The sequence below is a fragment of the Camelus dromedarius genome, chromosome X (assembly GCF_036321535.1).
Source record: "Camelus dromedarius isolate mCamDro1 chromosome X, mCamDro1.pat, whole genome shotgun sequence".
NCBI classification, from domain to species: Eukaryota; Metazoa; Chordata; class Mammalia; order Artiodactyla; family Camelidae; genus Camelus; species Camelus dromedarius.
Genome location: NC_087472.1, coordinates 32050094 through 32074727, shown reverse-complemented (window position 1 = coordinate 32074727; position 24634 = coordinate 32050094). Strand labels below are relative to the sequence as shown.

The 24634-nt window shown below is 36.9% G+C and overlaps 1 protein-coding gene across 1 annotated transcript in view; it reads right to left on the bottom strand.

Annotated features, from left to right (window-relative positions):
• IL1RAPL2 (interleukin 1 receptor accessory protein like 2) overlaps positions 1–24634 on the bottom strand; it is a 1161988-nt gene that overhangs the window by 839382 nt on the left and 297972 nt on the right. Inside the window, exon 5 of the mRNA XM_064482665.1 lies at positions 16080–16180. Coding sequence (XP_064338735.1) covers positions 16080–16161 — 82 coding nt within the window. The 5' untranslated portion in view covers positions 16162–16180. The remainder of the gene's footprint in view (positions 1–16079; positions 16181–24634) is intronic.

The following is a 24634-nucleotide window of genomic DNA, read 5'->3' as shown; positions in this document are numbered from 1 at the left end:
CATTCACCAAAAGTGATGTGTTTCCTGTTCATTTTTCTAATCAGCATGATCAGCATTTTAGTGTCATGTAGGGGCTCTACTCCAGAATTTAAAGGGATAACTAGAAAAGAAAGGGGCAAAGGTACCTGGCTGAGTAGTGGATTTTTTTTTTAAAAATACATCCCAAAGGCCTCTTCACTGTAGTTTTCATTTTTATGACATTCAGGTTCTAATCAGGATCTAAGGTATATTTCTTAAACTCAAAATCAGATTTTAGATACCTGCTCACTAATTGGCCAGCTCTTTAAGAAAATGGAATTAGTGCTAAGTAAAAAGTAAGCTGAAACTAGTAGCAACAGCTTTGGCCAAGCCACAGGTAAAACACAAAGGATTTAAGGATGACACCTAGGGAATGAATAAAATAAAAAGAAGTACAAGAGGTCTGGGGTCTGATATCAAAGGAGAAATTAGAGAGTTACCGGGGAAGAGTGCAAAGAACTGGAAGACTTGACTTTGAAGAAAATAAAAAGGAAAGACGTGATGCAGAGGCCCTATAAAAGGCTAACTGAGACCTGGCTGACACAGCAGCATGCTGATACAATCAGGCCCTCCTACTCCCCTCACATCTAGGGGTCTAGTTCCTTTAGATTGTCATTTCACTGGGTATGCTGGGTAAGGGAACAGTGTAGAAACACTGTAGAAACAGTGTCAGAAATGTTTGCACTACAAGGGTTTAGAACCTGCGCATTGCCAGTTCTCACCATTGCTGTTGTTTTGTCTAATACTTTGCAGTATAGGCCTAAGTTTAAACACGAGATCCCACAGCCCATATTGCAGAGAGTGGCTTTGGCTGTTTATTTACACATCATTTTCTTGAGGGTCTTTGTAATTCCACGCCACATGGATGGTATTTTCTCTTAGGAAAAACAAAAAGGAAGGAATTGGCCTACCTTCCCCTAGCCCACAAGTCTTACTTGCTCTCCCAGGCTCTCTGTCCTTAGCTAGTTCACACCACATGAGTCAGGAATAAGTCAAGCCCCTGAGCACTGAGGAGACCTAGCTGAAGTGGGTGGTGTGTATACACTGAGAGCTCATGATAAAATAAAATCTATGGGAATGTAAATTGGTACAGACACTGTTGTTGCCATTTGCAACAACATGGATGGACCTGGAGGCTATTATGCTAAGTGAAATAAGTTAGATAGAGGAAGACAAACACTGTATGATATCACTTATATGTGGAATCTAAAAAATACAACAAACTAGTGAATAGAACAAAAAAGCAGACTCAGAGTTATAGAGAACAACCTAGTGGTTACCAATGGGGAGATGGAAGGGGGAGCAAGATAAGTGTAGGGGATTAAAAGATATAAACTATTACGTATAAAATAAGCTACAAGGAGATATTGTACAACACAGGGAATACAGCAAAAATAGTAACTAGAAACAGAGTATAACCTTTAAAATTGTAAATCACTATACTGTACACCTGTAAGTTATATAATATTGTACATAAACTACAATAATTTTTTTTAAGTTGCTCAGTTTCTATCTCAATCATTGTACTCAAGTATGCTAGGGTGCCAGCAATTCATAAGCATTTATTCAGTCACATAATAAACATTTGTAGATCAACTATTATATGAAAGGCAGTCTTCAAGGTACAGAGAATTCAAAGAAACGATTCCTGCTTTTGAAAAGTTCACAGGTGTGGTAGAAAAGACAGACATACAAATAACTGAATAACAGTACGACCAGTTCTAGTACAGAGGTTTAAAGAGTGCTATAGAAGAGTAAAAAGGGACAATTAATTCTGCTTGAAAGAAGTGGGTGGGCAGAGGCAATTGAGAGAAAGCTTCACAGAGAGAATGACATTTGGAGTGGGTCTTCAAAAATGAGTAGGATTATCAAAAGGCAGAGAAGGTGGGAAGTGCTTTCTAAGTGAAGCAAAGCCTAAAAGCAAAGCTCAGACAGGGGATGTGACAGGTGTTTTTGGTTTTTTTTTTTTTTTTTTTTTTTTTTTTGTAATGATGAATAACTCAGGATGGCTTGTGCATGGAGGGGCGTGTGACCTATTTAATTTTATTGAATGAATAAATGAGTTAAAGGACAAACTAAGAAGAATCTTGTATATCACAGATTGTATGCCACAAGGCACATAAATTTATCTTGTTTGCAATAGGGAGCCGGAGGAGTTTCCATAGGAGAAAGACATGATCATATCTATAATTAAAAGCAAACAAATTAGTAAAAACACCATCTTCAAACATTATGGAAAATGTGTGAGACTGTAGAAGAGGCTGGAAGGTGAAGGCAGGAAGACCAGGTAGGAGGCCTGCGCAGTCAGTCTTTAGGAGAAAAATGATGAAAGGCTGAACTAGGTCAGCAGCTGGTAGGATGAAGAGGGGTGAGGTGCGTTTGGAAGATATTTTAGAAGTAGAGTTAGAAGAACTTGACAAGTAATGAATGTGGAAATCATGAAAGATCTGGAGAGCAGACCATATATTCCAGCTCAAAAAACGATGATAATGCCATCTTAATCAAGATAGGGTACACAAGTCAAAGGGTGGAATATTAAAATTTCAGTTTTGAACAAATTGAGTTCAGAGGACTCGTAGGACAGCCAGGTGAACACGTCTAGCAGGAAAATAGTGCATGTAACTCTGAAGAGACAGAGACTAGACTGCTAAATCTGGAAGTCCCAAAAGGTCAAGGGTTCTTATCCCTGGCTGCATATTAAAATCACCTCAAACTTAAACAAACAAAAAATACTATTGATGCCGAGATCTCACTCCAGCCTAACTCAATCATTATCTCTGGGGGTGAGACTTGTACAAGAGTATGTTTTAAAAGCTCCCCAGCTGATTCTAATTTGCAACCAACGTTGAGAAGAACTAACAAGGTGTATTGTTGATACAAAGGGAGTAAAAACTCAGGGAAAGTATAAAGTATTTTTTCAAAGGCGTATTAAAATAAAAAACTGCTGGCAAAAAAAGCAACTTTTTAGGCGACAGAGGAAAATGAGATAATGATGGAGGCTGAAAAACTGTGACCAAAAAAAAAAAAATATGGACAGATCCAGGATAAAGTGGTATCACTTGACCAAAAGGAAAAGAAAGTGTCAGAAAGGTATGTCCAATAGCATTAAATGCTTAGTAGTGTCCCAGTGTACCAACCTAGATTAGTTTAAAGATGAAATAGCCATTACCTATTAAAGAACAAGATAGTTCTGATTAAAGAAGAGAGGGAGAGATAGGTCAAGAAAATTTTAAGTCTTGATACTCTTCGGCCTTGATGAGGGCTAGATGCCCAAGAAAGAAGCAAGGATATCAAGACAGAGTGGCTCGGGGCAGTGCCAAAGGTAAGATCTGTCAGCTCCGGAACTCTTCCCTGCCTCCAGTCTATGAACACCTGACTGAAAAGGACTAACTAGAGCTATGCCTCATCATCACCCTCTTTGGGAAAAATGGAAAGATCTATATAGGCAGTTCTGTAATCATCTGAGTAGATCTCACAAACTAGAGAATCGTGGGGGGGAAGCGAAGGGTGGGTGGCAAGTGGAGGGTGCTTAGTGTATGTGTGTAAACATTAGCCTAATCGCAGCACAGTGATTATAAAAGCTGTTGTCCCTTCTCATGTCAGACTCTGAAGACAGTCAGAGGATCTTAAAACGCTCCTTTCCGAGCTATAGAAGGAATGTATTACAGTGCCACCTGCTGGTAATGCTAAGACCAGAAACAAGTTTCTTTGTGTTTGTTTAATAAATCCCTGAGGCTGAAGATTGAAGAATACAGACAAATAAACGTCATTCTGATTTATAATTGGAGGTGATAGCTTACTCAGTAATTTATTTTCCTCAAAAGACATTTTCAGAATAGAAAATAAAGCTGTGATTAAACCCTCCTAAAGGTAAATGGAAAGCATGTGAACAGAAACACTCAAAGTCAAAGAATGTCCAACCAAACTTGCTGCTTGTTTTCCAGTCTTAGGCACTTCAACTCGTATTTCCTTTCTAGACTCTCAGTGTATTTCCTATAAATTTAAAACTGGATGTATAGTCAAGTCACCATCTGTCTACCTACTTGTTTCCATGCAAATGTCTCAACTCCTTGAATTGTATACTAACCTCCAGTCAATCCGGGCTACTTAGTACTCAAAAATAGCATGCCTTTGAGGCATCCGTATATTTGCACCTGCTGTTCCCTCTGCTACAAATTTCACCCCCATCACTTCCTAACCCAGTCTTCATATTCAATGTCAAAAGACACCTCTTTCATGAAGCCTTCTCTAATCACCCTCACCCCGAGCTGGGAATAAATAATAACTCCTTCATCTGAACTGTATCTGTATCTCTTTGTTATACTTATTATTTTTTACCGTTTACAAGAGTTGTAAACAAGACATATTCATGGTGTAGTAAAAAGGACACAAACTTTGCAATCAGTCCATGGTCCATGTGAACGAATAATACTACAAACCTCATCAGTAAACAAAGAATGCTAAAGCCATCAAGTCATCAGCGGCTGCCGCCGCCCACACCCCACCCCACCCCACCCCCAGTGAAGATAAGCCTGCAGCCCAGCCTCTGCAGCCACTCACAGTGGTGCACCCTGAGGGGACTCAGAATAAGAAAGGACAGGATACTGGCCCTAGATAGCTAGGTGCTTGTCATAGGAATGAATTCAATGAACCCAAATGTTTGCTCCCTTCCATACATAGAAAAGCACTAAATTCTTTCACCTGAGGTGTCTGGTTTTCTTTAGTTAACAAGTAATCTTTTAATGTTCCAACTACCTGGGTTTTGTTGTAAAACTCCCATATATCCTGGCTCCTCCCCTAGCTCTTCGGAGCAGTCCCTCAGAGCAATCTGTGAGGCTGTCATCCCGGGCTTGAAGGGGTTCCAGTCCTCAGAAATGTCCACCAAATAAAACATAACTCTCAACTTTTAGACCGTGCATTTATTTCAGTTGACATCCAAAAGCTGGATTTGCCATTTAATAGTGGGGGACCTCATATAAATTTAACCTCCCCGAGCTTCCATTTTCTCATCTGTAAAATGAAGATAATGTTGCCCACAGAAAGGGGGAGCATGGAAGAGAATTTAAGAAAAGGCTCTGGAATCAGATAAACCTGGGTTTAAATCCTAGCTCTGCCTGTTACTAGCTATATAAAAGTGGTCAAATTATTTAGCTGCTCTAAGCTTCAGTTTGCCCATCTGTAAAACAGGAGAAGCGTGGAAACTCCCTGAGTATCTTCACAAGAAGAGACAATGTATATAAAGTGCTTGGCATTGAGTAACACTCACTGCATGTTAGTTTCTCCCTTCCCCTATGTTTTACTGAATTACTTGGGGGCAGAGAGCATGCCCTGTCCATTTCTGATCACCTAAGTGCTGGCACCTGCCCAGCACAGTACTTTTTACCCAGTCTGCTTGTATGTTTGGTGAATTAATAAATGCCATGCTTCTATAACATTTCTTAGCAGAATTTAGTTTCAGGCAACCACTGTCTCATTTCTCCATAAAGCAGTGATGCCAAATCTATGTCACCCATCTCAAGGGTTTAATGGGTGCCTCTTGAAAACATGTGTTTCTTGTCTGTAGCCATTTAGGAAGAGCATACTTAAAATATAGCTCTCCTAAGTTATACCCACAGAAAGAAGTAGGGCCTGACTCTTCTTAGCCAGGGGCAAGGTCATTGAATTTCAAGGCACTTCTTTTAGAGAACAGTTCTGATGTGATGTCACAAAACAATGTGCTTCTCTATAATAGTTTTGGATAAATATATGGAAGCAAAAATAGGGCAAGGATGAGAATATGAATGAAAGTTGAAATGTGCATATTCAGTATTCCTGTAATGGACCAGGGGTGTCATACATATTTTAAGAATTCTCTGGATGCCCACTTTCCCCAAGGACCAAACTACAATAGGCATTAATGGTGCACTTTTGCAGCAGAGTATATACTTCGTTTAGGGCAAATGACACCTGTACAAATCAACAGGATCACAAAGGATGCACTTTAGCTGCCAGGGATGCACCCAAGATATGATTCCATGAGTTGGGTTATGATAGAACCCTAGCAGAAATTACAAGCATTCAAAGCTTCTCTCCACTCTGGAAAATACACTATCCTTTCATTCCAAAACAACAAAATAGAAAGGACCCATTCACTGCAGTTCTTGGCTGTTCTTGTGGATGGGCTAAATCCCAACATCAAAATTAATAGAATGCTCAATTTATTCTTACTTCCCTCTCATTATTCCCCTTTATGGACAGTAATAAATCCAACACGACACCAAGCGTGGCAAACTTCTGTATTTGGATGATGCGACAGAGCTGGACAAGATCCCAACATGGAATTGCTTTCCAGCTTTTAAATTCACTAAATATTTTAATTAGCTTAATTATCAACACATTTTCATTGAAAGAGGACCAGTGTCATAAAGGGCTTCAATATTTCAAATCATATCAGATGTTATTGATGTTGCACAGCAACCAAAATAATGAACTTAGGTCTTAACTCATATTCTCTCCTTTTCCTCTGCCTTCCTTTGTAGCTTAACTTAATGGAATGGCCAGAGATTTTTACATATGAATTGCTTTGCTGCTGATTTTAATCTCTCTCTCTCAATCTCTCTCTCTCTCTCACTCACACACACACACACACACACACACACACACACACACACACACACACACAAGGTTCTCTGAATCCAAGAAACATACTCATCATAGCCAACATGGGGATTTTAGTAAACAATGGAATGTTTTTCAACTGGATTTAGATTAGCAAAAATTCAATTGACAATATACATTTTATAAATGTGTAATAAGAGGAACACTGATGTACTGTTGGTGGAAATATAGGTTTGGTACAGTGACATTGATGGGCAGCTTTCAGTAACTCTCAAATTTTTAAATAAAAAATGTATCCAATATTTCCACTTCTAAAGATCTATCCTACAAAAACATTTTCTCTTCTAGTGCACTAAGATCTTTGTAGTAGGATGATTCCTCCAGCATTGTTTTGGAATAACAAAAACCTAGAGATAAAATCTTAACCTCCACAAATAGAGCACAGGTTTAAATTTATAATAAATCCGCACACTGGAAAACTGCACAGTATTTAAATTTGAGTTAAATATGTATTGCCAAGGATTAGAGGTTATAGCTATAAATATCAAAAATATGTGATAAATCAAGTTGGAGAATAGTATATGCAGTATGAGTCTAAATTTGAAAAATACATGATTTAGACTATATATAATATATCCAAAGAAACTATCTGAAAGGATCTAGATGAAACGTAATGATGAGTATCTCTGGGAATGAAACATTAAGAGAGTTTTCTATTTTGATATTGTTTGAACTTTCAATTAAGTAAAATGCACTATTGTAATAAGAAAAATACTAAAACTATTCCACTATTTGATTTCCAAGATACAGTAAGTAAAAAAACAAGGAGACAAAAGCAAAAAAAAAAAAAAAGCTGTTTTGCTATATTTTAAAGATGAAACAAAGAGAAATAAAATGGATACATTGGTATATGAAAAAAGGAAGGAAATATTAGGAACTAAAGAAATTAATTACAAATAGTATGTGCAACCGAGTAAAATAGATATGGGAATGAGATTTCTTTCATTTATTCCTTTTTCTGTAATTTTGAATTTTCAGTAATATAAATGTATTGGTGTATTCAAAAATAAAATTTAATCAAAAAGGATAAAAAAGTTAATTAAGTATAAACACAAATTAACTTATTTATATACTGAATTAAATAACATAACCACAAAGAAAATTAACTCAAGTAATTTTTTGAATATAACACTGACTATAAAGACTTAGTAGAACAACTTCTAAGGACAAAAATATTTGTGAACTATCTTGTACTTGATTTAGTAGATTTGTCGTTGGTAGTAGTTTTGGTGTAGTAGTCCTGAAATGATTTTTTATGAAGTAAAGATAAAATAAGTAAGTATATCGATATTGATGGGAATGAGGGTTCCCACTGTGGGAAAAGGAGATAAAAATATGGAATGAGTAAAGGTGAGGAAGAACCCCATTGTGCTGGATTTGAACTGGAAGTATTAGAATTAAATCAAAATTTTGAAAAATGGTTTCTAAATATCATTTTGCACTTAAAGGAATCAGAAAAACAGCTAATTACAGAGCTGGAGCAGAGAAAGTATGAAGGCACATCTTTATGACAGAAAGTAAGGAAATGCTATTAAAAAAAAAAAAAGATGGGGTATCAACAGGTAACAGGAAAACTTCCATTTCAGGCTATGATGATGTAAACTGGGACTAGGCTAGCTGTAGCCACAGGAATCAATGATAAAAGTGGACAAAGCAACTGTTTTCAGATCCTGCAAGACTGTGATATCAAAGAAAAACTCATGTGGTAAGTTCCACAATCAAACTTGCTGTCTACCTGGGGACAATTCTGCAATGATGGCACAGTGAATTGAACTCCTAAAAGCTCAACAGTCCTGCTGAAGCTATAGAGATCAGGGCAGCTAAAATGACTGGAACCTTCAGTAAAAGGGGAGAGCTCATTGAGAAGAGCCTATAAAATCTGTCTGGGGGTTCTCTTTGAGAGTCCCTGGCTGAAGATTGGGCTGAAAATGCACAGGGAGTGACTGCCAGAGTCTTTTCATCAGAGTGGGACCACCACAGGGTTTCTAATAGCACAGTGATATTAGAGGATACACAGCACTGGGGAATATCTTGTTAAGAGTTGAGCACTCTGATAAGACTCCAGAAAGGTTCTGCTTTAGAACTATGGCACAGAATGTGAACTACTCTAGACCCTCCCTAACAAAACCTAAAGTCAAGTCTAGATAAGATCCACAGGGGAGAAGAAGATTAGAGATTGAGTCCCACCAAGTTATAGATGATTAAGACATACCTTGGGTTTTCCATAGATCTATTCTAACAAAGCATACAATGAAGCACCAAAAGTTCAAGATTAGTAACTGAACTACTACTAGAATAACACCCTTTAGAGGAACATAACAAAATCCAGTGTCTCTACAGCATATTACCTACAAATTCTAGTACTCAACAAAAAAAAAATTCCTTGACATGGGGGGAAAAAGTAACCAACATCAAGGTAGAAAAGAAGTTTAAAAAAAAAAAACAATCTTGAGATGACCCAAACATTGCATTTAGCATACAAAGACTTTAAGGGAGCTACAATAAATTTGTCCAAAAGACTAAAGAAAATATGCTCAAAGACATAAAGGAACATGGAGCATTAGTAGTTGACCAGATAAGTATCAACAGAGAAACAAAACCTATGAAAAGATGCAAAGGGAAATTCTAAAACTGAGAAGTACAGTAACTGAAATGAAAACTTCATTGGATGGGTTTTAGCAGATGGCAGAATAAACAGTCAGTGATTCTGAAAACAGAACAATAGAAATTTTCTGTTCTGAAAAACATAGACAAAAATAATTGAAGTAAAATAAATAGAATGTCAGAACCTTACAGAACAATTATAAAATGGTCAAACATTCTTATAATAGAAGTTACAGAAGGATAAGAGATTGAGAATGGGACAGTAAAAATATTCTCAACTACATAATAATGGAAAAATAATTGATCAAAATTTCTGGTTCACAACTAAGGCAGTACTTAGAGGATAATATATAGCCTTAAATGCTTTTATTAGAAAAGAAGAAAGGTTTAAGATCTATGATGTAAGTTTCTACCTTAAGAAACTAGAAAAAGCAAATTAAACCAAAAGTAACTAGGAAGAATAAAGATCAGAGAAGGACTAATTAAATAAACAAGCAACAAAGAAAATTAGTAAAGTCAAATGGTTATTCTTTGAAAAGATTGATGAACTTGATAAAACTCTAGCAAGAAAGATTAATCAAGAAAAAATAATCAGTATCAGGAATGAAAGACTGGATACTGTTACAGATCTTACAGACATTTGAAAGATATTAAATGAGTTATTAATGACTCTATGTCAATAAATTTAAAACTTAGATGAAATGGATAAATCCCTTACAAAAACACAAAATTACCAAAGCTGATTTAAGAAGAAAAAAATCTGATTAGCTCTGCACTTATTGAAGAAATCAAAGCATTAACAAAGAAACAAAAACTTTGTCACAAAGAGACTAGAAGTCCAGATATTAGTGGTCAATACTATCAAACTTTTGAAGTGAGAACACTTCCTAAAGTAACTTATGAAGCCAACAAAGCCCTGACATCAAAACTTATTGAAAACATTACCAAAAAACAAACAGCATCACTCATGAATGCAGATGCAAAAATTATCAACCAAAAAATTAAAATAAATCCAGCAATATATAAGATGAATAATACATTGTGACTAAGTAGGGTTTATCTCTTATAGCAGGGATGGCTCACATTTGAAAATCTATATAATCCATCACATTAACACAATAAAGGAGAAAAACCATCTGATCATCTCAATAGATAAAAAACATGCAACAAAATTCAGGACTAATTCATAATAAAAAAATAATCTCAGCAAAATAGGGGTAGAAGGGAAATTCCTCAATCTCTTAAATAATACCTACAAAAACCCATAGCTAACATCATACTTAATGGTGAAAAAGAGCAACTGGGAGAAGGGGCAGGAGAATGCGGGGGCGGGAGAGTGGGGAAGAGGGAGAAGAGAAAACAAATGCAACAAAACATTAACAACTTACGAATACAGGTGAAGAGTATAGAGGTGGCTTAAGTTATTCTTGTAACTTTTCTGTAGGTTTGCAATATTTCAAGATAAAAACTTGAAAAAACATACCAAGAAACTAATTCCTATCTGTCCCCAGTAAAACTCCCAGTCAAGTTCCCATGGGAATCAGCCAATCAAACACTTGGCTACCCTTTGCAGTCAACCCTGTATATTACTGCAAGAGCCATCATCCATTACTATTCTATTGAAAAATAAACTCTGCTACTCATCTGAAGTCCTCTAACCAGGACTCAAGAACCTCTATCTTCTAGCCAGGTTTGGCTTGGTTAGCCAACTTCCGTGACTTCCCACTTGCTGACTTACACATCTCCTTAGGCACATGTACCATAATTGATGCCATCTCCACCCATTAAGTTACACTGTGCTCCTCACCTGGAATATCCTCCTCCTTAATTCCAGCTCAGTCTGGTCCTACCTGCTGTCATGGCTTGCCCCAAGCTCTCAGCTTTTATAGAATGTTGAATATTGATCCTACCCTTCTCTGATTCACTTAACTTTGGAGAGCTTTGCTGTGCAAGTTTCATATTCAATGAAATTCTCTTATGTTATTCTGCAAGAGTTTCACATATGAAGCATCCCCAGTAAGAGTGCTTCCTCCCAGTGAAATGGATCTCACTTTTTTTTAACATCATTCTGTTCTGGGTTTACTTGCTTAATATTATACATGTTCACATTTCTGTGTATGGAAATGGTCCAAATACTGGTCATTTTAAAAGCTATATGTGTTTTCAGGTTAGCATACTTTGCTTAGCCATTCAGTTATCTCAATGAGAGTAAGTATTCTTGAACAAGGGAGTTTTTATTTATTCTTGGCCTACTTCCCCTACCATAGAACTAGCATAATATTGCACATACACCAAGAGTTCAATAAGTAATTTATCACTGTCTATACCTTTGGCCATACAAAATTCAATGACTAAGAATTCTAAAATTATTTGCCTTTCAACTTCTTAAGTGTGAGTTTCATTCAGCACCATTCTAGCCACAAGTTCTTTCTGATTGCTCTCTCTCATCCCTGACTATTCCTGATTTGATATAATCTTTGTGCCATACTATGAAATTTAATACCAGTCCTATACCACTTTCCTTGACTAAGCCAATCTCTCCAGTACCACTCTTCCTTTTTTCTGAGATCCAGTTTCCTCCATGGAAGTCACCTTAATTAAAGGGATGAAAGTATCAAGTCTCAGATTATGTTTTTCAATTAAAGAAGAGATCATGAGGAGGTATTTTTCTTCCTGATCTCAGATCATGAGAATACATCAGGGCAATGAGACTTCAATAGCAGCTTGTTGATATTCTAACTTCTAATCTAGTGCTCTGGCATTCCACAGCTAAACGCATGATGTGAATAACCTCAGAGCAACATTGCTTCTAACCACAATTTAAAAATTAAATCTGTCTCCTTTTTACAAATTCAAATCATGGTATTTTATTTTATTTTAAATTATATAACAATTTCACCAGTAAAGTTATTTTGTTTACACTTGGAAGTTGTTTGAGAGACTCTTTTTAGCTTTTGCCAGAAATGTAGAATTATATACCCTCTATTTCTGCCTTTATAATAGGTACTCCTCAGTCATCTGACTGGAAATTCTAAAATCAAAGAATGTCTAGTGAGAACAAACTGCTACCTTCTTATCAACAATCAGAAAATTCGGTAACTGTATAAACCTATAAACCAAAGCCTCATGTAAAGCCATTCTCTCATTATAAGGAGTTGAATGGTTCTGTTCATGTCAATCCAAAACATATCTAACATTACCCAGTGTGTGCCAGCAGGCCTTCACATCCTCCTTACCACCAGGGACTACACTTTTTCTAGCTGATTAAGATATCTGGGTAGCTCTGCAACTTTCCTTCAAATACTGGATCACTGAAAAGTGCTCTGTTATGGTCATCCTACAGATGTACTGACTGCAAGATGACCAAACTGGGGTTCAAAATTAAACATACCCTCTCATCAAATTGGTCACCCTATACCTTTCCCCTCTTTTATGGAGATCCAGGCTAGGAGAGCTGAATTCGAAAAACTGCCTTAACACAGTTCACATTTTCCTGCAGCAGCAACAGCAAAAATCAAAAAAAGCAAAGTGGACAGGTTAATACTCCTCCCCACAAAAAAATAATATCCATATATACTCTGGGGACATAATTTTTCAGGTTAAACAAAATAGCTAAATACAAGCCCTTGAACAACTTCTTCTTGAGAGTTATTTCTCCACCTATCCTATTAAAGATTAGTGTTAGATACACGAGTCCTCTACTGGGTGTTTCTGCCATCAGCCTTTGTCAAGATACTAGCCAATCCCCTGCAATAAAGAATGACACCTTTAAGTAAACCGATTTTTCATAGAGTAGACTTTCTAAATGACCTTATTATTTAGTCCTAAATTTAGAGAATGCCAGTGCTAAAAGACTTCATGAGTATTCTGTGAAGATGACAAGTTCATACTTGGTCAATCGGCTATAATCCCTACAATTAGATGTTGTGCATTTACGTTCTAACGTAACCAAGTCCTAGATGAAATCTCAGAGCCATCTTTGCTGTTTTCCGAGCCAGGGTTGATGGTTGGGCTTGCCTAGTGTGAATTACACAGAAATATAACCTGTGCTGTGGCTTCTAAAAATGGTATACTACTGAAAACCAAGAGGCTTGTTTGAATATGTGCCCAGAGTAGATTAAAAAAAAAAAATGAGTCTTTTATTATTTTCCTTGATTGACAAGTACAGAATAAGAAACTTCCATCCCTTGGTCCTCTGTCTTGTGCATAAAGAAGCCCTTGGCATAAGTATTTGTAGGGATCTTAGTGAAAGGAATCCCTGTCTATAACGAACTGCACAGAAATTATAACTGGCGTCACATCTGGCACTAAGCAGTTATAAATGTTAATGAGTAAAGGGCATAATCATTCTTCATTTTTTGACTTGAAGGAAGGAAAGGAGGGGAGAAAAGTAAAATTTGAGTTTCATTGCTTATTCCAAGAACAGCAATTATGCAAGCTTAAATCCAGATCGCGTTAATTGGCTAAGACCACAGGACCTCACAACTGTACGAAAGTTTGTACTACAGATCTGCCCACACAACTTTCAGTGTTTTTCAAAAGATAAGGCCAACTCAAAGAGGAATATCATAATAAGAATGCAAATAATTCTATTTTTTACATAAAATATTAACAGGAGTGTAAGGGTTGGGATGGGGATTCTGATGAAAGTGGCTAAATAGAAGGGAAGAGTGAAAAGAATTGCTTCAAAGTGCCCCCATTTTCATCAGCTATGGGCAACTTAGGATGTCTTTTATCCAGCCCGTGTTTGGTTTTTGTTTCTGTATTTTGAAATAGAATCAAACGCCACACACACAGATGTGCACAAACCAACATCAACCTATTAGACTTCCCTGTCTACTCCATATACACTGTAAATAGAAGCAACAAAGCCAAAGAAAAAAAGACCAACTGCATTCAAACCATATCCCCTGCCCAGACTTGTAGGAAAAGTTCTGTTCCAATATCGCAGTTGCTGTCTGTCCTAGGAGGTAGCTGAGGGTAAAGAGATGGGGGAGGGGAGACTGAAAGCATTCAAACACTTTACCTCTAAGGGGAGTATCTTTTTGGGTAATGTTTCTTCAATAAAGCTCACTGCAGATTTGACACCACTTGGCCAAACTAAGACCAAGCTAAGAACCCACAGTAAGCCACAAACAGCCTCATAGTTGATAAGTAAAAAAATAAAGGGGCAAAAGCATTAAAAAGTTGATCTTTAAAAGGCATCTGCACATCAATGATAAAAAAAAATGTAAATACACAGATGTAGTTAACAGCATCCCTCCTCATAAATAACAAGCAAACCGAGAAAACAAGACAGCATACACGGGGAGCAACTTGTTTTCATTTTTCAGTTTGGATTTTACTTGAAATAAGCTATCATAATATAGATGGCTTTTTAAACTCTCGATTTTTTTTTCCTTTCAGACTCTGCCACAGACATTATGACATAACTAAGTGAGGAAAATGGGATCCGGTCCAACAGGTACATTGCTAGTAAGTCATATCTCCAAGTATTTTATTTCAGTAATAATCAACCTGAGCCAAGATTGAAAGTGAAAATGTGACTTCAAAAGTAAAGCAAGTAAAGGGAGCCATGTAAAATATGCCAAGTTGGAGATATTATAGGTAAAATCTTACACACAAATACAGCTCAACGGGAGTCATAATATATACAAATGTGTTAAATAAACACACAAGTATTTAACAGGGGAGAAAAAGCCAATATGTTGCCCACCTTTACCATTCCAGAATCCTTTGGACTTCAGCAGTGTCGCTCTATTTTATAACCCGTGACCCACTTCTGTGAAAGACTTATCAATGTGCTAGCAAATTGAAGAACAATACTATTCTTTAGCAATTTCAATTACCAAGTATTCTCATCTTAGAAAACAAGTATTAACCAAACTCCAAGCTCCAGCCAGCATTTACCACTTTGAAAAATAGACATATACTTTATTGCCTGGGTTTCATACTTAATGAGAAAGTAAAGAGCATACATTTAATGCTAGGAAATAACTGAATTAGAAGCCAGCAGAAAGCCCCATCATAGTCTTGTTTCCACATAATAGTACATTCCTCAATGTCTTACTGGAATGATTACAGACAGAAAATCAATTCTTAAAATCTTATGCATGGTTTGTAATTATAGCTAAAATGTATAATCAAAACTGAAAGACATATATATCCAAGTGTTATTAAACAATGATTAAGCTTTGATTGGGAGATCTACTGGCACAGTCATGGCTGCCTGCCAGACCACCATGTTCTAGGAATAGATATTTCTTCTCAAGAAATTCCTTTTCAGGCAATTAGCTAATATTTCCAAACTTGGAGTCTTTAAACCCCTGCGAGTTAGGGATTCAGTACAAATATGAAGATATGAGGAACAAGAGCTCACTGATATTGGTCAAAAACTTGCATTGAAACTGTAATGCTGCACCCTCAATTAGGAGGCAAAGAATCGATATTTGTAAAGGTTTCCTGTTTTCTCATTTGCACATGTTGGCTCCCAGGTGTATATTCACTAGCAAATGTAACCAACCCTAAGTAGGCCCTTCACATTTTATTGTCCACTGAGTCTACGGCCATTGAAGATGAATAAAATTCCACTGGTTTCCCAACATTTTCTCAGTGGTAGGCTAAAATCTCATTTTTATTTTGGCTACTTTCCAACATAGCTGGATTACAAGCGCTTCTGTCTAAAGATATTCATAGTTAAAGGCGCAAATGCTCTCTAGATGCTCAGGGAAAAAAAAAAAAAAAAAAACGCCAAAAAAATACATTTTTGACCAAATAGTGAAAAGTTGCCAGCAACTTACCAGAATTTCTTTTTGACACCATCTTCACATTTGTGCTGACTACAGAACAGACCACAAGGGCCAAAAGAAATGGCGGCTTCATTGTTCACTTTTCTTGGCAGCTGAAAAAGTCAAAAAATGATACAAAATTAGAATCACAGCTCTTGGCCTCAACAAAGCAGCAGCTCTAATTTCATATATCTCAAAGACACATGCCAGAAACAATGACATTTTGGTGACTTCTGGCTTTATTTTTATGCAAATGGAAGAAAACATGAAAGTTCACAACTGAATCATGTCAGTTTCCTGCTTAAAACTTTTCAATGGCTTCCCACTGGATTTAGAGTAAAACCTGAACTCCTCCCATTAGACTTTCACAGATCTGCAGGTAGGGCCCCTACTGCCTCTCTGATCTTATTTCATGACACTTTCCTCCTCGTTGGCTATGCTCCAAGCCACTATGGACATTCTATTTGTCCCTGGAACATGCCTAAGTTATTTCCTCCTCATGGCCTTTGTATTAGGACTTCTTCCTAGGATATTCGGTCCTCCCCACTCTTCACACATATCCCACAGGTCTCAGTCCCACAAAAAGGCCTTTCCTTACTCCTCAATCTTAAAGTCTCATTCTGTCATTTACTAGCTCACTTCCTCGCTTGTTGTATTCATACGACTGAGCAGCACTTAAAAATCATTGTGTTTATGTGACAGGAAGAGTTTTTAACTCAACTTTGACACTGATGTTCTAAAATCAATAGCACTGAATCTTAAATAATTGGAGAGAAACTGTTCCAAAACCAAAAATAACTGAGAAAAACTACGGAACTGAACTGAGATATTTTTATAGCTCCCCAAAAGAGAATGAGTTTGACTAAAGCACCATCAATAGGCATTTGGGGAAAAAACCAAAACCCTGTTTGTCCCCAGTGAGTTAAGATTTTTCGGTAAATTGGTTACCTACATGAAGACTCATCTAGAATTCTTTAAGAATCAGAATATAAGCACCAAAGAGGTATACTGGGCTCATCATAAACCCAAGATATAAAAATAGCAAAGGGGACCATGAGGTGAAACCACAGCGATCCCTGAAATAATGGATGGAAGAAAACCTGGGTGGAAAGGCAAGAACAGCCTTGGGATAATATTTAAAGATCCAGAATTCCATATAAAGATTTATTTTCTGAATAACTGGTTTGTACCTAAAGATGCAGAACCTTACCCAGAGAGTAAGAGTAACAAGATAATATCAAGTGTTGGGTAGGATCCTCTTTCTCCAGAATTGACTGAAAGATCCACCTGATATCCTAAATTCAGAGAAATTCCACAGTTTGGTGTCCGAGGCCACCAGTTCAGCTATTCAATGCAGCTAGTTCCTTGTCACCCCCATCTCCCACTCCATCAGTAAACAAAGAGGCTGGGAAGGAGGAGGAGGTCACCTTTTAATAATGAAGACAGGCTTTCTTTTCCCAGTTGATATGCTGGACCAGGAAGCAGGAATAAAGAACCCTGGGGAGAGATGGTATGTTGAAGATTTCCAGATGACAAGAGGGCCAGGGCTAATCCTGACCCATCCCCAACACACACCAAATTTCCAGGTCCCAAGAGGCATGGAAGGTAGATTTGGCATATTACCAAAGATTCACATTGGACTGGGTAAATAGATGGTTCCTGTCACAGGCTTTGCAACATGGGACAAAATATGTACACCTGGAAGGAAAGTGGTGTGATGCCACCAGCTGAAGCTCTGAGGAAAGATGGAATCAAATCTTGTGAGGGACTGCTAATGCCCAGAGGAGATGCTTGGAGGAGAATCTCATCAACAGGCCTGTTATAACAACTACCTGTTTATACAGTGCTCATAGACAGCTGGAAGAGTAATTACGACCAACCAAGGAGAAGACACAGGCAGTCACAAGCATGTCTTTTTCCTCCCTCTTCTCCAGTCACTACTCTCCCGATGCAACACCAAAGGAGAAGGCAAGAGGGCAAGAGGCAGAATAGAAAATGTGTGAAAACCTACTACGCACCCTCCAAATTCCTAACCATGAGAGCCATACATCTCACCTGTTTGAAGAAAAAGGAAGACACAATATGTGAATCACATAGGAGTTTGGAATAAGTGAACACAAAGACTTTAAAATCAGAATGAAACTCAAAAAGTAGCTGAAAAAATCATAGAATCAGACTAAAATGGTTATCATTGTCCCTGTCTACCAGGGGGAAAAGGTAAGTATAGCAGAGCACAATAACTAGCAATTCTTAGGAATAATACTACTTTATGTTTTTAACTTCAGTGAGATTAAACTCTTAATAAATCAGTTACATTTATTAGCTTGGTTGTTTTTGCCCATACCTTGACCACTAGAATGTAAGCTTCATGAGGGCAGTCACATAGTCATTAACAGTTCTACTCTCAGTATCTCTCATCAAGCTTGACACATAATAGGTTCTCAATAAATATTTGAATGAATGAAAGGAGAATCCCAATGTAGATAACATCATATCAAGGGTTCAATTAATACAAATAAACCACAGCTTTCAACATCTTTTTTTGAGTTACCCAATTATTTGAAATAGAATCTGTCCTATCTAAAGTATGATTATCCAAATCTGAGATATGCCCTATCTCCTGCTATAGTAGACTCTGTTGGTACCCCACCCATATCCCCTGGGCCTTCCCCTAAGTAATCTGCAGAAGTCTTCCTATGTTTCTTTGCCAAAGGTGCTTCTCTACCTGCAAAAGCAGCTTGAACAGCACAGGAGGCTAACTGGAAGTTCTAAGTTGTGAATGCACCATGAGCAATTCTCACTCAATCATGGGAGCTGATAATAAATAACTCCAGCTCCCTCACCCTTTGGAATGCTCCAGCAGGACTGAGTGGCAAACTGTTCATTAACACACTTTCCTCCCTTCTAGTCTGACTTTGCCATTCCTTTGCAGTACTTTCTGGGATCACCTCCAAAATAAACTACTTACATCCAAATCCTTGTCTTTGGGTCTGCTTTTGGGAGAATACAAACAAAGACTCAGAAAAGATCATTATAAATTCCACAAATTTCTTTGATTTATATAGACTCTATCTGACCAATTTCCAGCTCAGTAGATTACCTAGGCTCTGGACTTTCAAAAGGTGGCTTATTATTCCATTTTTTTTCCTGAATCACAGGCATACTCTAGCTCTCCTGCCTTGTCTCCATTTTCAGAACTTATATCACCCCTAGTGACTTTGATAAGAACATTGGCTCATCTCTGATTCAGCTCTCCCTGCTATATTCACTCAGTTACCAACTCAACCTTCTGGTTAGATATTAGGAGTCTTCCATGCTTCCCTTACCCTCAACCCATCTTATTCATGATTGTACCGTCACTAGTTCTGTCTGAAAGCTGACAGTTTATAAAAACTGTAACTTGCCAAGATAGAGTATCATTTTCAGGATTCTAATATTTTACAAGTGGTGACAAAATTAAAGATTATTTGAGAAAGGCTTTTACAAATGCTGTTTTCCCCAGTAGTTATTATGTGATCTTTTTCACCCAAAACAAGAACTGTATTTTATATCTGCTATTCAAAGATTTTAAGGGGAGAAAACTGACCCCAAAATATTTCCACTTTCCTGTTTAATTGATCCCTTCCTATATTTTATGAAATGAAATGCTTAATGCTTGACTTTGACTAGTGAAATCATCTTTGAAATTGATCTTTGAAAATGAATACATTAACCACAGAATTATTTCATGTATTTCCCTTCTTGCCAATTAAAATCACGGGGGATTAGAAAAGTTGGGTACATCAAGTTTTTTAATTCGTGTATTTACCAACCAGGAGAGTCCATTACTTCAATGGACTTTGATGAATAACTATTATATTTTATGATATTAAAATTTTATAGCATTTTGTGTGTGCCAGACAAATGCCCTCAACTGTTATATCGTATTTTCTCCTATGAATGACCTTCTGTGGTGTTATTATCCTCATTTTACTTTTCAGGAAACTGACACTTGTCACAATAATAAATTAAGGAATAAAGGATTTAAATTTAAGTCTGTGTGACTACAAAGCTCAAGCTCTTAATCACTCCTAAACTGTGTTTGCCCTAGAAGTTAGATGCTATGGGAGTCATAAGCCAAGTCTAAGATTATAAAACATCACTCTTTGCCTTCTAGTGTGCATGCAAGACAGTAAAGAACAGCCTGGATATGTTAAGCGCTAAGGGAATATAGAGTAAGAAAAGTGTTTGGTAGCATGTTCAGTAGGTGATTCAGAATTCCCATCGAAAGGGAGAATCTGCCAAATTGCCAGTTCAAACAGTCAAAAAGAAAGGCCAGTGCAATCAATCTCCTAGCAGTGTTCATCTGCAATTGCAATACCATCACTGAAATACCATCACTGATCAAGGAATGTTTCAAAACTGTGACCACTGGGCTCCCAACATAGGGTTCCACTCATCTGTTTGAATACTAAAAGTGTCAGAAGCAGCTCAGGTTATCCCCTGGAAACCTTACAATGAAATTTAGGTTTATTACATTATAACTTTTTCCTCTTAGTGACTTTACAACCAACTTACTGTTGTATGAAGAAAGTGTACAGAAGCATGTATAATACTCCATGTGATGGCAATTATACTGCTATTCAATTATTTTGAAATTACTTTTTTCCCCAAAAAAATCTTTCCCTACTGTGGCTATAAATATGCAGTGGTTCTTATTCTTGAACTTCATATTTCCCTGAAGGCTTTTTTTTTTCTTTTTTTTACTGATTCCCTAAGGTTAGTATAAAAATCCCAAAAGGCCACAGGAGGAATTCTAAAGACTAAAGACACTGGCATAATGGCTAATGAAGGCATTAGTATTCCTCTCCTCTGAGTACCAAATCTTAATATGAGTAGGGCCATCTTGACAAGCGAGTTTTTAAAAATGTAATTGAACTAAATCTTTTGACAGATAATTGTAATGATAATGTTATGCTTGAATGGCTTTCAAGTATAGTTTGTAAATTACCTTCTCCACTTTCATTTTTTTTCCTCCCTTACAGTACCAGGTATGTCAGGCTCCTAGTTCATGTTAATTTTTTAAAGTATCTGTATGGCATATTCTTGACTTTAGAAACCAAAACAAGTTTAACTTATGACTATTTTGACGCAATTAAAAGACCCGACTAGATATATCAGCTAGGATGCCAAGAAAATGCAATTACATTGTTTCTTAATACATTCTTACCATCGGAGACAATTTTGATATTTATGATGTTTTCCAATCATTTACACCAGCCAGTGATATATATAATCTCCAACAAATTGGAAATTACTAACACAGAGACACACAGCCCACATATATATCACAGATGTATTATAAAGATAATTAACTTTCAAAAGCAGTTTTGTAGTCAACACACATTCATCTCAGTCTCCTACATCTTCTAATTCTATAGTCATCTGCAATGAAGTCTGGCCTTCATATTGAGATGGCCCTGAAGTCCTATGGGGTCTTCAATCAGGAAACAAAAATGCAATGATGCTAATGAGATTTTACTTAATAAGGAGGAAAAGTTGTTTCTCAATTTGACTCAAATTTCGAAAAGACTTCAATAGTTACATAGTCCAACCAATCAAGACATCATTTTTATATTATCCCTATAACTACCCTGCCCTCAAGTACTTCCTATCATATGAAAACAATCGTATGAAGTGGCAGCTCATTCTATTATTAGCTCCAGTCATTATAAATGGAGGTAGAAACAAAAAGATATGGAGACTGAAACCAAGTCGGCCAGAAATACAGAAGCAGGAAAACAGAGACAGCTAAAGATAGAGAGACAGATGGATAGGAAACAGGTGGAAAGAGAAAAAAAATATACATGCAGAGGAGAAATGGACAGATAGAGAAAACATACAGCAAAGCAGAGGTTGAGCAAAAGATAGGAATGGAGAAACAAAAAGCTGACATAGCGAGAAAGGGGAGAGGGGTGGGAAATGAATTAAGAGGAATTATGAGGGAGGAACTTCTGAGAGATACCAGAAGACAAAGAGTAAAACAGAAACAAATATAGAACAAAAATGGTTAAGCAACCATAGAGTTCCAGGGACATGCCAATACCACCTCTCAAAATATCCTTTGTTTTTCCTACAGTGATTACAGAGCCCTTGGGTTTTGGCTCAGCAGGGAGTTCCGCAAAATGGGAGTCATTTCACAGCCTTCCTTGCAACTGGATATGAACAGGTAATTGAGTTCTGACCATTAAGATATAACCAGAAGCGTCATGTGTCAGAGGGGTACGTCTTTTCCAGGGTTGGTTCAGTCATCAAACCTAAAAAACTATTTTTAGGCATAAGATCTTATAAGCTGTTTAGAGAAAGTCTTCAATCATCACTCACTGTTATGTGGTTTCTATATCCATCATCCAACCCCTTCTTCCTTCAATAAAAATGTATTAGCCAAAATTCTTCTCAAAAATGTAATGTAACTTTCATACACTGTTTATGAGATTATAAATTGGTATAGCGTTTTGGAAGGTAAATTGGCAGTACTTGGCAAAATTCAGTGCTCGAGAATGCCTTTTCTAAGATACCATAAACAGAAATCCAAATACATATGCACAGAAATATATGCATGTACAAAGATGATTGATGTAGCACATATTGTAGTGCTCAAAATCTGGGAATAAACACCTTTCCCTAGAGGAGTGGTTGGAAAAAATATGGTATATCCATACTGTTGAATACTATGCAGCTATTACAGAGAGTGAAGTAGACAGCAATGCACAGATACGTGTAGATCTATAAGACATACGAAAAACAAATGTAATCCCATATGTAATGGAAAAATATATACATGTGTGCAAATATTGGAATTTATTTTAAAAAAAAGTTTGGAATTTTTAACACTGTAACCCTTAGGAGGGGAGTGGGATAAAGTCCAATGTTGAAGGGTAAATTTCACTTTTTCACACCATATAGTCATGGGTCATTAATTCTGTTCTTTCAAATAATTTATATCTTTGTGATTCCTGGCCCCATCATGACTGGTGGGGGCATGTGTCTACTTCTGGCCAATTACTTGTGAGCAAAAGTCATTGCCCACACTTGTGCTTCACTTTCAGGCCACAGCATTTATTTGTCAATGTAATACCTTATACAACTATCTTTCCCTCTGCCACAGTGAATGGTAGTGTTTAAGATAGTGGCTGCTCAATCACTCTGGGTCCCAGAATAAAAAGTTGTAAAGCAGAGCTCCCAGCCAAGCTGTTATAAACCACCACAGTCCAGGGACTGTTATAACAGTATGATCTAAATTATCTTAATACAATTGATACATTTAAACTTTACATTGAGATAAATATGCTTTATGGGTATGATATTACAATAAAAATTAATGATACCCAGAACAGCACACAATATTCTCTACATAGAGCATTCAGAATGTAATGAGACTATTACATGCCATGATCTAGATTCAATACACTCATGAGAATGTAACCATTGCAAGGGCAGTAACTGTGGTTTATTTTTCCATCCCCAGCACCAGTGACTAGAACACAGTAGATATACAACAAATTTTTCTTGAATGTGGAATGAATTAAATGATTTTTAAACCTAAACTCCGGTTTTGTATTAATTCCTCTGAAATGTCTGTATGTTACTCTTAGTCTATTATTCCAAATCATCAAGACCACTTCTAATTATAAAGATATTCATTTTTAATAACTCTCCCACCAAGCTTTGTGTCACCTGAACATTTCAGAAGGTGGCTTTCTTTGCCTTCAATCAAGTCAACAGAAAATTCTCAATAACGTAGAACATGGAACAGATCTATAGACTACCACTACAGAACTCTCTACATGTTTACATTGGTCACTAATCTTATTGATCAACCAGGTATGAATCCATTTAACTGTACTAGAATGCACTTAATTAGCCTGTATTGGCATATCTTATCATGAGAGATTACTCATTTGATAGGCCAGGCTTTTATGACATATCAGTGTAATAACTCTACCAAAAGCAATCAACAGGTTTATTTAGCCTGACTTGATCCTAAGAGCCATTAATTTATGCACTTGACGAATTTATTGTGTGCCTACAGCAGGGATACAAATGGGAACATGATAGGTATGGTAGCCACTTTCTATGTGATCACAGTCTAATAGAAGAGAAAGACAAGCAGGTAATAACAATGAACTGTTTAAAATATAATGAGAGGAGAAAGAATGTTTTGAGAGCAGTGAGGAGAGAAATCCACATTTAGGAGAAAGAGAAGGTTTTCTGGAGAAAGTCACTTCTAAGCCAAAGCCTAGAACATGATAGGGAGATTGTTCTGAAAGAGGATGGTAAATCCATTGAACTAAAATGAGTTCAATATGGCAGAACCATAGAGTGTTGGATAGGAGGAAAAGAGAATTGACACTGGAGAGGTGAGCAAGGGTCAGATCATGTAGAGGTTGAGTTGTGTATAGTATATCTAAGCATGGATATTCAATGGGAAATTGGAGATACTGAGAGGAGTTAAGGAAAGAGACTTGGGGATATATATATTGGGTAGTCTTAAGCATAGAGATGGTATTTAGTATCACAGGAGTACC